Below are 14,515 nucleotides of genomic sequence, written 5' to 3'. Positions count from 1 at the left end.
GTGTCCCACACGTCAGTAACTTAGCCCACGTACAACCGCGACAAACCTACGTGTCAATAACTAAGCCCACCTACGACCGCATTGCCGCTGACAAGGGGTGTCCCACGCGTCAGTAACCGCGTCATGTAACGGTCAAAGCATTTGACCCAATGACAAACCCCTGTTTGGGCTTTTGTAAGGGTGGGCCGCACGTAGAGGGCAAAAATGAGGACTGCAAATGAGCATGGGCAAAAACTAAGGGCTAAGCAATGCGGGGCATGAAAACAGAAATCCCTAAGATCTTATATTATGCCACGGGCAGAGTATTCTTTATATTTGTATACAGTCAATCATCTTTAGAAAGATGGAATAAAAAGGATTTGCTTAGGCAGGATTCTCACCCATCCAAGCGACCGAAATTGAAATATTTTGAAGAGAAGGTTAAAATGATACGCATTTCAAATAGCTATGTATATTTTTATATAAAATAGCTGTGTATATAAGGAACGTAAGAATCTTGCTCGAAAATGGTCTTTCGGAACCGTTGAACACAGAAGTCAGGACTGTCGGTATTTGTGTACAGGTACACTTGTATACTGTATACTTTGGCATGGATGCTAGGCCTTTAGTGCAGGCAGGATGCACCTGACAGGATGAAGTCAGGCTCATGTCCATTTTTACAGATTATAGCACTAGACCTAGTAAATTGCACGCTATGCTTGACAAAAATGACTGGCTATGGGATGAAAAAATATGGTAGCTATTCTACACAAGGTTCTGTAAGACTATATTTACAGAGACAAAAACTAAAAAAGAAAGAATATTCCCCTCGCTAGTTTGGGGTAGAACAATCTGCCGTATCAGTTTTGATAACTCTGGTATTGTAAGAACCACAGGAGCCGCATTTGTGGTACAGCCAATGAAACTGAGATCTCCCTTTTCTTTCACAGTCATTACAAAGAATGTCCTGCATGAATAATGCAACAGAACATAAATACAACAGCATATGAAAATAATGAAACAAGAACAGAACGTGAATACCTGACACCTATCGCAGTATTCCTCGGGAAGCTCTTCAGCAGCCAACAACGCATCAAGCATGCCAAAGTACACCTGTACATAGACAAATGGAGAAATAAATAACAAGCAGCTCACAACCCACACTCCAAGGAATAACTAACCACAGAAGAACATCAGAATGTCCATACTATTCTGAGACTGCCATGGTAACGTTAAAGTATTGGAGAAAATAGTTTCACGGGAGCTAACTGATCGGAAGCTAGATCTCAAACAAGTCAAAATGGAACTGGCAATTTTCAATTGGCATCTCATAAAATGGCAACAATTTAAAATGCTTCCTCTTCTTTTTTTCAGATACCAATACCACTGTAGTTTCTCTACATTACATTCAGTCACTCAACATGACTCGAGCAAAATGTCCTACTGTGTAATTCCCCAAATACCAAAACAGTCTTCATTTTGCATCTTAGGAACTATTTTAAATAACAAGACCACAAGTAAAGTCACCCTCAGGTGTCAGGAATCAGCATTGTATTGTCAGTGGGAGACTAATCATACAATACAACTGAAGAGATAAAACATTTGATTGTGTAGTCTCGAATGGAGGTACATGCTTCCGGTATCAAAGTAATGAAAAATGTGTCTGTTTCACGCTTAAAGAAACATCACTTATCAGCTACTGGAATGCCCTCTAGATGAAGAGCAAAATAGGAGAAATAATAGTTTTCACTAAGACATGAAAACACTCATGGGACTCGAGATGAAGATTAACTTGATTACCATAAATGCAAAGATTTGCAATGCCGTAAAAGTACTGCAGCTTACCGCCATATCTCCCAAGGATTTGCAGCAGATAGGACAAGTGTAGTGACTGCAAGTGTATGCCTGGGGTTGACAATTGTCAGAAGCATTTTTGACAGCCAGTAGCCAGATATATATTATCAGAAAAACAAATTATTATTTTACTTGCTAATACCTGAAAGCAAGCTGAATGCATGAAGTGACCACAAGGAAGAGCTCTAACTGCCGCGCTTGATGTGAATAGGAAGTCACAGCAGATTGGACAGTTTGTCTCTAGCCCCTTCTCCCGACATTTGTGTTCTGTTAGTTTCATTCCAAGGCAGCAATTGCACTTCATGCAATGGAAGAAATCAACACCAAGACCTTTACCAAGACGACACAGATTACAAAACGGACAATGGTAGACAGTCCTGTAAAATATCCCAGCATTAGAAGGGGCCCAATTGCTTGCCATGGAAACGGTATTTCAATGTCCAATGTAAACTGCTCCCTCAGTTTCTAAATATAAGTCTTTCTAGAGATTTCAATATGGATTACATACGGATGTACATAGACATATTTTAGAGTGTAGATTCACTCATTTTGCTCCGTATTTAGTCCATATTAGAATCTCTAAAAAGACTTGTATTTAGGAACAGAGGGAGTATGACACAACATAGCCACTTGGGAAACCAACAGGTTCTAGCTTGTGTTATTGCATTTGAACTGAGCACAGCATTGGCGAAAATAACCCAAGGTGACATCCAAATATCTAAAAGTTGAGCAAACGCGACACTGTTTCTTCTTAAGGGTCTGTTAATGCAATTTTCATGATGAAGCCAATTAGTAAGTATACCTTGAGGAAATCAAAAGCTAGGAGAAAAAAAAATCTCATTCTCTGACGACTTACAAAAAGTGTGGAAGATTAAAGTAATCTTGGACATCGAATCCCTCAGAGTCATTTCTCCTAACACTAGCCAACTTTTAGCTTAAATTCAAAAGGTAGTACATTCGACAGACTATTTTATTTACAGATGATGACTATTCATTGGTGAATGGAACTGGTTTGCACTAATCGTTCCCTTAAAGGTAATCATGGACATTGAATCCCTCGCTGTCGTTTCTCCTAACACTAATCAACATTTAGCTTAAATTCAAAAGGTAGTACATTCGACAGACTATTTTGTATGTTTACCGATGATGACTATCAACTGGTGAACGGAACTGGTTTGCACTAATTATTTCCTGTTGTAAATATCTTATAAAACTAATGACAGTAATACTTCTTATGCTGCTCTATCAGGCGTACAAAACTTAACTCAGATTTGCATGTGGGCTAGATTATTACTGACTACGGATACATACGAGTCTTTTTATACGAATATATGTACATTCGATATATGTCAGATATAAATAATGTCAATGACAGTTTTTGATGTAATCTAATCCGAATTTGAATTTGAATTTGGACGTGGAGATGGCTACATATCAAAAAAATACATAGAAACTAAAACGTAAACAATAATTTGGGATAGTTGTTCGATGGCCCAAAAAATTCGAAATCCCAGTGCCAATTATATAGCAGAGAAAGTAGAGCTTTCAATGATGTTGGCTAATGTTACCTTTCGTCATCAAAAAATTTGCAGATATTACAGTAATACTTTGCCATGGATAGTCCATTGCAAGATGGAGTTTGGCAATTCGGACCGACAGGTTGAACCTTCAGGCATACCATGCACATCATCTCCTGTGTTGCTTTCCTACAGGCAGAAGTAATGTTGGCACATTTACATTTGATATGATTGCAACCGTCTAGAAGAAAGAACGTACAGTAGGGAAGTCATTTGTTTCTTTTCAAGAACACAAGAAACTATACTCATTGGTCCTCATTTTTATATACTCCCTCCGTCCCAAAATTTTTGTCTTAGATTTGTTTAGATACAGATGCATCTAATACGAAAATGTGACTTGATACATCCGTATCTACACAAATCTAAGACAAGAATTTTGGGACGGAGGGAGTATTATAGATAGGTGAAGCACTGCCACGGCATTCTGAACGTAAATACAATGGTCAAGGAACAGAAAACGTATCAGCTCAGACAGAGCTGATGCGTATTTGTTCATCTCAGCAATGCAACCACATATGAACAAGCAAAGCCAACTAAGCAAGAAAAGGGATAAATAAGAAATCAATTGAAATATGAATGAAATAACTAATCACAAAATGTAGGTAACTTTATGCTTTTTATATGAAGACAAAAAAACTGCATGTTTCTATCTGTTTCCTATGTATCTTCTTTTTTTTACTAGAGCTGATTAGCAGTTTGAAATTGGGCTTACAGAAAGTGTGATCAAACAATAGAAATACCCTTCAGGGTAACAAGATAAGTGTTCTTGCATAATACAGAATTCACCTTTCCATTGTATGGTCGCTAACTTTATCATGGCAGAATCTGCATGTAAACAGCTTGTTACAGCAAGCGGCAACAAGCTTACAGTTCCGTTTGTAGTGCTCACAACCGAATATTTGCTTCTCCTGGTCACGATAAGAAGAACAACATCCAGGTATACCGGCACCTTCACTACACTCTTCTGATCTTGGATCCGGTAGCTTTTGCTGAGCAGCTATCCAGCGGCTAAGGTACACATGTGTCAATAAAATTCTATTAATATATTTCTTAACAATTTGTTCACTGAAATATCAAGACGACAAACCTGGTCATGAGATTTTGGATTAGATAGGCCTTTCGCCTTGGATCAAGTGTTGGATCCCGTGAAACCTTTCGAACCTCTGCCTCAAGTTCACTCTGGTTCATTCGAAATATGTCCTTCCAGCCAGGCTTGAACATCTGGTCATTCTGGTCAAGCTTGTCTTGTGAATGACTGTCTGTAAATGGCAAATTATAGTTATCAAAGAAAGAATCATTGGAAAGAAAGGAACCCAACGTAGAACTAGTTCCGAACTAAACAAGCATCAGATACCGGGAAAAAGGGTCAAACATGCATCAAATGTGTGTCATTTTGTATTAGAATAACACCAGGAAGGCAACAAACTATTTTCTAAATATTCTGATAATACTGCAGTTTTTTCAACTACTACCTCTGTCTGGGTTTATTGGTCACCTTCCTATTTTGTGCCAAATTTTGACCGTAGATTAGACTAACAAACATGGTATTAACACGTGGGGCGCAATGCAGTTGAAAACATTGTTAATAATAGAGGGCAAAGCCATAAGAGACCAACAGCACAAACCTTCCGGAATGGGGGATGCCTCTGACGAAGAATCAGATGGTGTTGGAACTCCCTTCCACCACTCATTTAGCCACTCACCAAACATTGTATTCTTAGTTGCTTGCTTCCATGTATCCAGCATCTTGTTCTGTTCTTCTTGATTAAGCGCTGATGTAACCCAAGGTAGCATTGATTGGAGAACCTCAGCACCTGTTGTACCAATTATACGACCTACAAGCTTATCCTGTTCCTCCACCGAAAAATGTTTATCAAACAATGGCCACAGCTCAAGTTCTTCTCTGTGGACATGATTAGACAAGGCAACCCGGATAGACTTGCACATTCCTTGAAGCTTCGTAGCAAGCTCATTGTACTTTCTAGTCGAATCAATCACATTACATGAATTCAAATAGTGTTTCTCTGCTTCATTCGCTTCAGTATGTGGCTGGTTCAGGCTCTCATGTAGCTGTGAAAGCTCACAGAGAACATTAGATATATCTTCAAACAATTGCTCTTCCTGCTTGTGGTCAAGAGTGTATGAATGGCTCACATTGTGCAATGGCTCTCTTGATTCTAAAGCAGGAAACACGATTTCATCCTCAGCGTTGCTGTGCGCCCTATAAAGACCCCACAATAAACGAAATCTTCCAATGAACTGGCGAAGGCAAGATTCATCACCATCGATGAGCTTTCCAGATTCAACATCTAAGTACTCCAAATCCTTGCGAATCGCCTTGTGAAATTTGAATATGGTATCAATTGGTCTTGAGATGCCATCGGAACAAGACAATGCTGTATCTGTGTCCCATGAAAAAAGGCTTGAATATAATGAGGGCGCAGAAGAATTGTATGACAGGGAGAGAAAGGACTTTGCAGAAGCCAGTGAACCGATGCCAAGATTGCTCGTGTCTACTCTCAACCCAGGAATACAACAAGGTTTTTTGCTACATGGACTTGCTACAGTGTCAGTAATTTGAGAGCAGTGACTTCCATTAGTACCAGGAACAGATTCTGCATCATTTCCTCGCTTGCCTGGCCTAGAACCATTTTCATTTTCCAGATGAAGAGCAACATCTGCACTGATACGTGAAGCACATGGGCAGAATGATTGACACTTTTTCAGCTCTTCTACATCATCCAACAGGCATCTTGCTGCCCCTGATGTTAAGCATATATATTCTCCAGAATTGGATTTATCCTCTGAGCGAGCCTTGCATGCCCAACCAGAGAAAAGAGTGACCAATGCGGTGTCAGATGATGGTGCTGTTTCACATGAATCTTTCAGCAAACATTGAATTCCCAATGAAAACTTCAAAGCTAAGTATAATGTATAAAGAAAATAACTTAAAATAATCAGAGTAAAGAGATGACCTGCCAAGCGCATATTCTGAAGAAAAGAAGATGCCTCCTCATCGCTCAGTTTTGACACCAACCATGGTAGAACACGTTCCAATAGCTTCAATGGCATGACACAAAGACTTCTATATAGAAGTTCCCTTTGCTTCTCAGGAGAGAAAAGAACCCTAGCTTGGGGAAGCACCTAGGTAAATTAAACCAAAGATGACATTCTGACAGACAAAGCAATAATTCCAGTGGCACAGAAACATCACTACGAAGTACTAACCTTGGTTTCTTCGTTACAGAAGTGTTTCTCAATTGCCTCCATTATCTGATCAGCATGTGAACACAATTCAGAGTAAAACTCTGCTGCAGTTGATTTTGCTCCTGCCATTTGGATTTGCTGAATTAAGCATCTAAAATTGTTAAATCGACGCTCTTCTTCAGCATGCTCCAGCACGAAGGACAGCTCACTATTGACTGCAGGAAATACAACCTGATCCTCGGCGATACTGTAGATAATAATAAAAAATGCAACAGGTGAAATTAAAGAAGGTACATAGTCTACTTTCAGAACGTTCTGTTTTACCGGTGAAAAGTGTCAAAAACGAACCAGGAGAAAACAAGTTCTAGTACACAACAAGGTGTGACTAGCATGACACCAATACATGCACAGAAAAATATACCTTTATGTACAACAAAACAATAATACATATGTGCAGAACTATTCTCAGTTAAACAGTTCCTAAATTTAGGAGAATTAGCACGTTTGTGATACTGCTTGCTCAAGTGTATGTAATCACCTGTACCATACTAGGATAAAAAAATCAAACTCGTGTGTAGCAAAAGTGCAAAAGCCACCAGTGCACCACGATGTCAAAAATAGTGCATAAGCCACATAACTACCCAAGCAGCAGGCAGGGTATGTTAAGCAAGGCAAACAGTGTAACACTACAAATGATGAATGGGAGTGCCAATTATATTATTAATAACAAACAAATGGTATACTCAATGTCAACTTACATAGAAAAGCAGCATTAAAAAGGAGTGTATATACATAGTTGCACAATAAAATCTTAAATTAAAGTGTGAATAATTGAAGATTAAAACTAAATACCTGTGGAAGATGCACACATCTGCAATAAACTGAAGTCTCGCATTGAAGGCTGATATATCAGCAAAATCTCCAGACTGCTGCATCCTTCTTGTCTCCTCTGCTATATCATTTAATTCTTTACGGATAGCATTATGCCAATATAAAATCTCATCTATGGGGTGCCTGTCAGCCTGACAATCATTAGATTCTGTATACTTTATATGCCCAACTTTAGACTGTTCAAGTGGATAAATAAGTTTCTCCGCTTGATTAACAAAGGAAGCATCCTTGCAACAATGACTTCTTTCCAAATTATCAATGACAACACTCTGTGCCACTTCTCTTGTTGCTTTCCCTTCGATCCAAGTGAATACAACCTTCACAAATTTTAAAACTCAAATTTAACAGGACAACAAGCAAGTTATTGCCAGAAACAGTAAAGAGGCGCAATTGTGAGACCTGTTTAAGAAGTTTCTCTTCAGGAACTATTTTACATAAACAGTTACGAATATCCTGATGCTCGTCAGATGAAACAGAAGCTGAGAGCCACGGAAGGAACTCTGCCAGCATATTTACAGGAATGTTGCATAAGAACTGCCATACTAAATCTGACTGCTCTTCGTATGAAAATTTCTTGGTAAGCAATGGGAAGACCTAGAAAATCAGATGATCAGCCACCAATAGGTATGAAATACGATCAGTCACCAACACCAAATATCTTGAGTAATCACATCATCTAGATATGATTTTAGGATGCAGACACCACAAAAGATACATGACCATGCAAAGAGCATAATCCGAAGAAAAAAATTGCCACATTTTCTGAACTCCCAAAGATCTAGTTCATGCAAGTTAATATTGCAACCCAGCTGTCCCACTTGTTTATCTGGATTATATTACTCAAACAAACAATTAGTCAAAGCTTCTGATCGATGTTGGGCAGCCTCTTTAGAGTGCAACAGCAAGGGATACAAGAACAGACACACAATTTTATATTTACTAAATGGAGGCTCCCTTCAAGCCACCACACATTGCCCAACATCATCAGAATTAGAGTAAATTGCACTTCACACCAGGTAGATTGCCACTTGTGTCACCTTGCAGCAGGCCCCTGCATAATAATATTACACTTTGCACTAGGTTTCATATGACATTTTTGGAAATATCAGGGGGAAAAGCATATGTTTGTGCTGTGGGACACACATGGATTTTGGCTTTAAAGTTAGATGTATATGCACCTAAAAAACTGAGACAGAAGAGAGAGATGGGTAAATAATTGTATATATGTACCCTACAGTGCAGATCAAAATTCAAAATAAAGTGAAAATCCCAATTTAGAGATAGATGTATATACAAGATACTCCTAGTTTCATCACGAAAAGAACAAGGGCTCCTAATTAAGAATAATTCCAAAAATATCAAACATTAAAGCATACATGTGATCATGAAAGACAAAATGAGTAATTGATGCCAATCATAACGGTAGGATCAAATTTAAAATGTAATTGAATTTACAACTGCCATTTATTTCAGGAAGTAATATAATAAAATCAAAATCATTATGTATTACTCCCTCCTCTCATAATATAAGACGTTTTTGCAAGCTATGTTAGCTTGCAAAAACCGTCTTAAATTGTGGGAGGGGGGAGTATGAAAGATTTACTAGTCAGAGGCTTGCCATTAATTTACAACAGCCGGATTTCATATCACAAGATGAGGAATATTCACTTGACGAATTAAGAGTTGTAGTAGAAAAAAGGCAATCAGAGCATGGCAAAGGGATATGTGTAAAAGTGTAATCAGATAGAAAAATGCATCAAATATCCTTAGAGAATCCCCTTTACGTTAAGATGTATAAAGTATTGTTTATATGCAGCCCGTGTAGGTGCACAGGTTGATGTAGCTTATTTAAATGGGATCCACATATAAGGTAAACACTTCTGATCAGAACATGCAGTCCGGGATTTCAAAAATGCAGAATAAGAGTAATACAGTCCAAGATGCCTGCATGACACCGAGAGCTGTGTGACCCTTTAATCAGAATACAGAAACTGGCATACGAACCCTTGGTGATAACTTGAGAAAACAATGACGGTAGAGTAGCAACTAGAAGACCACATATGTCCCACTACCATCACTTCTCTGTTTGCACCTATCCTTACTGACATCAAGGTAATAACAGGAAAGTATATCATAGAATCACTCAAAATACTTAAAAGTAAAAGCTTGCCAGCTTGATTTGCCATCCTATAACCGTTAGCACCGTCATAAAGGAGATCGTGAGCATTCAAATGTTGTAAAAAGGGGCAAGAAAGTTGGACAGCCTAGTAATAAGATGATTTTGCTAAGGACTTCTCGACACGATTACAACAAATGAGCACCTTCATAAAATGCCTAATAAGAGCACAAACAGGCATTAAGAACAACTTTTGAATGGTGACACTGTCATAGAATGCACTTGCCCTAGAACAAAATTGGTTCAAACATAAGATACTGAGCAGCATACTGTTTTCCTTATCTAGTTGGATATGAACTGCTTAATATGATAAGAGGCCGTTTAAAAAGGAAATATGGCACTGACCTGTTCTTCTTCCTTGGACATATGCTGGGTGAGGCACGTTTGTATGGCTCCTGTGCAGGATGCAAGTTCCCTCCGAAGAGCATCGTCATTTTGAATATCGAGTTGTAATAAAGCAAGAAGCTGGGTAAAGAGGTCATTTTCGCCTTTATGCTCTAGAGAATACGTTCCAGCGACATTCTTGACTCGTATATCAAGTGCTGGAAAGATAACCTGCAATTGTCAAACCAAAAAGTATGAGCATGTTTTTAGTACAAAAAATATGATATGATGAACTCATAACTAAACTGCACAATATTTCTAAAAAGCAAAGCATAAACAATAAAGCATTAGAAAGATAGATTGCCAAAACAGATTTGAACAAGCAACTATGACAGCTCTTCCCATGAAGAAAATGGTCAAGGTAAAAGAAGTTTACAACAGCACTAACGTTTTTGTGCTTCAAAACAGAACTTCTATTTTTGCGGCATTCGAGGGAAAATAGGACATCAAGGTGCATTTACTTGTCAGTTAGACTCTCTGCCACTAAAGAATACTGATGATCTATTATCATTCTGCAGGGTAACAAGATTTAAGCAAAAAAGTCTAGGAAGGACCTGACCTCCATTAGCCCCTGACTCTAACAGGTTGAAACTAAGAAAGCTCTATCCGACTCGATCCGTAAAAGTTCCGTTGTGCTCTAATGAAAGTGAGAAAACATCACCATGGAAGCAAGAAAGAGAAGGCCTCACATGATGATGTCAATATCAAAATTACCATTGTGGTTTCAATTGAACGGAGGCTTTTGTATCATGGCTTATACAATTTGGGCATCATCTCCTTATGTCAACATCAGAAGCCAGAAGGGCAAAAAGTGCGACAAATTATTCATGTGAGCATAGGCTGATTCAGCCAAACAACCTTATACTGTCCACTGCTGCATCAAAAGCTACCCGAAGAAGATTCAACATCATGGTATGGAGTCCACCGGATTCAGATCCTAACAGTGGTCGAACGATTCAATCCCAATCCCGCCCAGCTCCTTCAGACCGAAGGGAACAATTCCCCAACCCTAAACCCAAAACAGCACCAATATTCGTACGCGCCCACGCATCTCCATAGCCCATACCCAAATTCACACCAGCTACAGGGGGGTAAAACGGAGGAAAACGAAATGCCTCAAACAAAACGGAGCTCTGCAGAGGGGCAGCGGCCGTACCGCGTCCTCGGCGTCGCAGTGGTGCTTGTAGATGTTGACGAAGAAGCGGCAGCGCTCGGCCAGTGCCCCCACGTCGCCGGCGCGCTCCGTGGCGAGGCGCACGGCGGCGCCGTGCAGGCCCTCGAGCTCGGCGCGGATCGCCTTGTGGAAGTAGAGGAATATCAGCATCGGCGCCTCGGCCGCCGACCCCGCGGCCGCCTCCGCCGCCGGTGGCGGGGGCGGCGACAGCGGCATCACCGCGGCGAGCGTCCCCTCGCCTGCCATGGGCGTGGGCGTCGCCATCCGCTGCCTACGGCGAGCCCGACGACTCCGCCACGGCTCTGAGCGCGCGCGCCTAGGGTGTTCGTGCTCGCTTCGGTTGGCTTCGTCTCAGCCTGTGGAGAGGGAAGAGGAATGGATTTGGCGTCGCGTTGGCTTCTGCGGGGGTCTCTTTCGCTCGCCGTGCTGAACTTATTTATTTTTATTTCCCCTCTTCTTGTCCTCTGTGTGGTTATTTTTCTACCTAGGAGGCTAGGAGAAGACTAGGTTGAGGAGACGCTGCTCTTCTTGTAGTTGTTGTTTTGAAAGTATTCTCGGTGTTTGATTAGGCCTTCTATAGGATGACATGCTGAAATTATTTTTTCGCCTTCTTGTCCTCTCTGTGATTATTTTTTATACCTAGGTTGAGGACACGTTGTTGTTGTCCCAGTTGTTTGTTCTGAATATTTTGAGTATTTGGTTAGGTATTCTGAGATGGAAAAATTGCAACTACATTATACAAGATTGAAGCAGGAAAGAATCAGGAAGTCTGAAGTAGAATGGGCCCACCTGAAAGAGACTATTTTCATGGATTTGTGCCATTTGTCCTTGGGAGATAGTAGAACGCATGAAAAAGCACAATGTGGGTTATAGCATTGATTAAGTATGAACAGGACGAGGTGTGTTATTTTGGTAAAGATGTATAATTTTATATTACTAAACAATAAGAAAGCTCCATAAGCGAACAATCTGATTGACCAAGGTGTGAACAGTCACCGAGACATCGAAAATTTTGTTTGGTTAGCATATGGAGTAATCCTCTAACTTTAAATGAATTGTAAATCCACAAGCACCATGGGACATAGCAAATTAATGGTACTCGAGCAATCAAGCACGCACACTTTTTAGATTGAAAATTATACCAAAAGATAAAATACCGATGAATTCTACGACTTCTTCCCGAGGACATAGAAGATTAACTCCTTTGGCAACATCTAGAAATTCCATAAACTCGCCACAAATCCATACCATGTATGACCAACAAAAACAATTTCGAGGAAAGCTCATGATTTTGCTTGGAGTTCAGATCTACCTTTTGAAATTAGCCCGAGGGAGAGGGGGAGAGGTGGACTGTAGTCGAACCGTGACGGATTTGGGGACAACCAGCGTCGCCGCGACGCGATGCACGTTGAGGGCCTTGGCGGCGTCTCGCACTGCCTGCTCTTTCAGGCCCAACGCATTGTTCCATTGCCTCGCCGCGAGAGACGTCGGGAGAGAAAGGGGATGGGTGGCGCAGTGGTGGCCCTATGGCGGCGTGGGTGCCTTCTTGCGTGTGCGGGGGTGCGATGTGGAAGAGCTGGATCTGGGGCAGTACGGGTGCCTTGTATCAGAGCGGTGCATCTCGAAGACAACAAACCGACAAGCCGCACCCGGACTTTGAGCACATGAGACCATCGTTTGGGGGGTTGTCCTACAGCCCACACCTTGGGTGGGTCTCACCACGTGGACGTTGCCATGAGCTCTCGTAGCGCTCCATTTCTGTAAAGCATAGTGTCTCTAAGGAAAATGCCCTCATATGAATACTTCATTACTTGAGCAATCTCTGGAACGATTTGTTCTCTTTTTCACATGATTAAACATTGCATTTAGAACCAATAACAACTTCAATGCTTCTTATTCTCTCTCTCTCTCTCATGCTCATGTGTTCCTTGCCCTTTCCGCCGCCTCCTCTTCTCTCTGTCGGCTTCGTCTGCTGGAGAGGTGATTGTGGAATTGCTTAATTAGTATGGCACACTCGGTCCCTTCCTAAAATATAAGGCACATTATTATGTGTGTGATCATCATTTTAAAACTTTGACATCTCATATGCATGAGAGTATATGGATAGGTCATACAAGAATTTCATTGTATCAAAATACTCTTGTGTTCATTTACCTTTTACTAGGTTAGCCATAGTATAAGTAAAGGTTGTACATTAGAGAACGGATATTCAAGCATGCTTCATATTGGGAAGGATGGAGTAGTATATTATTTTGTGAAAACATTTATATTTTTATCTACGTTTTAGTATCACCAATGTACATTATTTTGTCTCTTCCGGTCATAGAAGAGTGTTAGCACGCCAATAATCCAACCAATATGTTTGTGTAATTCATTGTTGTATCAGATAATGCGAACCTCCTTTGGCTTGAAAAATATTACTTTGTTCTACGGATAACTTATGAATAGTAAGTTGATTTTTTCGAAAAGGGGGGTTCGCCCCAGCCTCTGCATCAGAACGATGCATACGGCCATAATTATTAATAAACAAAAGGTCCAAGACAAGTCTCCAGGTCTCGAACAAAAACGAAAAGAAGGCTCGCGGAGAGCAAAACAAAAGTAGAAAAGCCACAACCGGCTGGCATAAAAGGATTGGAACACTAAATGACTATCCTATTACATGACCGTCATCCAAACCGGTTGAAAATATCTCGTGTTACCATCTCCCATCGGGTAGATCCAGTAACCAAACGCTCCCTGGCCTCCGTCGGAGTGAGTAGCGACCACATACGGATCAACGCAGTGGCTCTGAAGATAACCTGCAAAAATGAATATTTGTTATTCTGTTAAAGACCAAATCATTTCTGCAATTCCAGATTGCCCATAACAAAGCACAAACTCCTACAAGAATGTGTCTCTCCGTGAAAAAATCTATCCCATCAAGTCACGCCCCAAATAACATGGTGATGGAATTCAGAGGAGTAATGTTAAATGCTATGTGAACCGTCCGCCACATAATTTTTGCCAGAGGGCAATCAAGAAAGAGGTGTTTGATTGATTCATGTTGGTCACAAAAGCTACATCTCGTAGAACCTGTCCAATTGCGTTTTGCCAAATTGTCCTTGGTTAAGATAACTTGTTTATATACAAACCACATAAACACTTTGATTTTCAAAGGAACTTTGACTTTCCAAACATGTTTCGATCGAGGAATCGCGCTAGAGTTGATAACATCCAAGTACATGGATTTAACCAAAACCTCTCCATTCTTAGTTAGTTTCCAACACAGCTTAT

At 40.4% G+C, this 14,515-nt stretch overlaps 1 protein-coding gene across 1 annotated transcript; it reads right to left on the bottom strand.

Annotated features, from left to right (window-relative positions):
- Positions 1-496: 496 nt before the first annotated feature.
- On the bottom strand, positions 497-11,687 carry LOC125544512 (zinc finger protein BRUTUS-like). Its single transcript, XM_048708235.1, has 14 exons — positions 11,225-11,687; positions 10,030-10,239; positions 7,908-8,102; positions 7,470-7,825; positions 6,639-6,864; positions 6,386-6,554; positions 5,036-6,277; positions 4,498-4,669; positions 4,197-4,418; positions 3,402-3,539; positions 1,976-2,210; positions 1,825-1,884; positions 1,021-1,092; positions 497-946 (listed from the first exon to the last, which is right to left on the bottom strand). Exons 1-14 carry the CDS (start codon positions 11,504-11,506, stop codon positions 812-814), a joined length of 3,714 nt encoding a protein of 1,237 aa, XP_048564192.1. The 5' UTR covers positions 11,507-11,687; the 3' UTR covers positions 497-811.
- Between the last annotated feature and the right edge of the window lie 2,828 nt (positions 11,688-14,515).

Source organism: Triticum urartu, chromosome 3 (assembly GCF_003073215.2).
Source record: "Triticum urartu cultivar G1812 chromosome 3, Tu2.1, whole genome shotgun sequence".
In the NCBI taxonomy this organism is placed as follows: Eukaryota; Viridiplantae; Streptophyta; class Magnoliopsida; order Poales; family Poaceae; genus Triticum; species Triticum urartu.
Note: the sequence above shows the minus strand (reverse complement) of the source record. Positions and strands in the feature narration are given on the sequence as shown.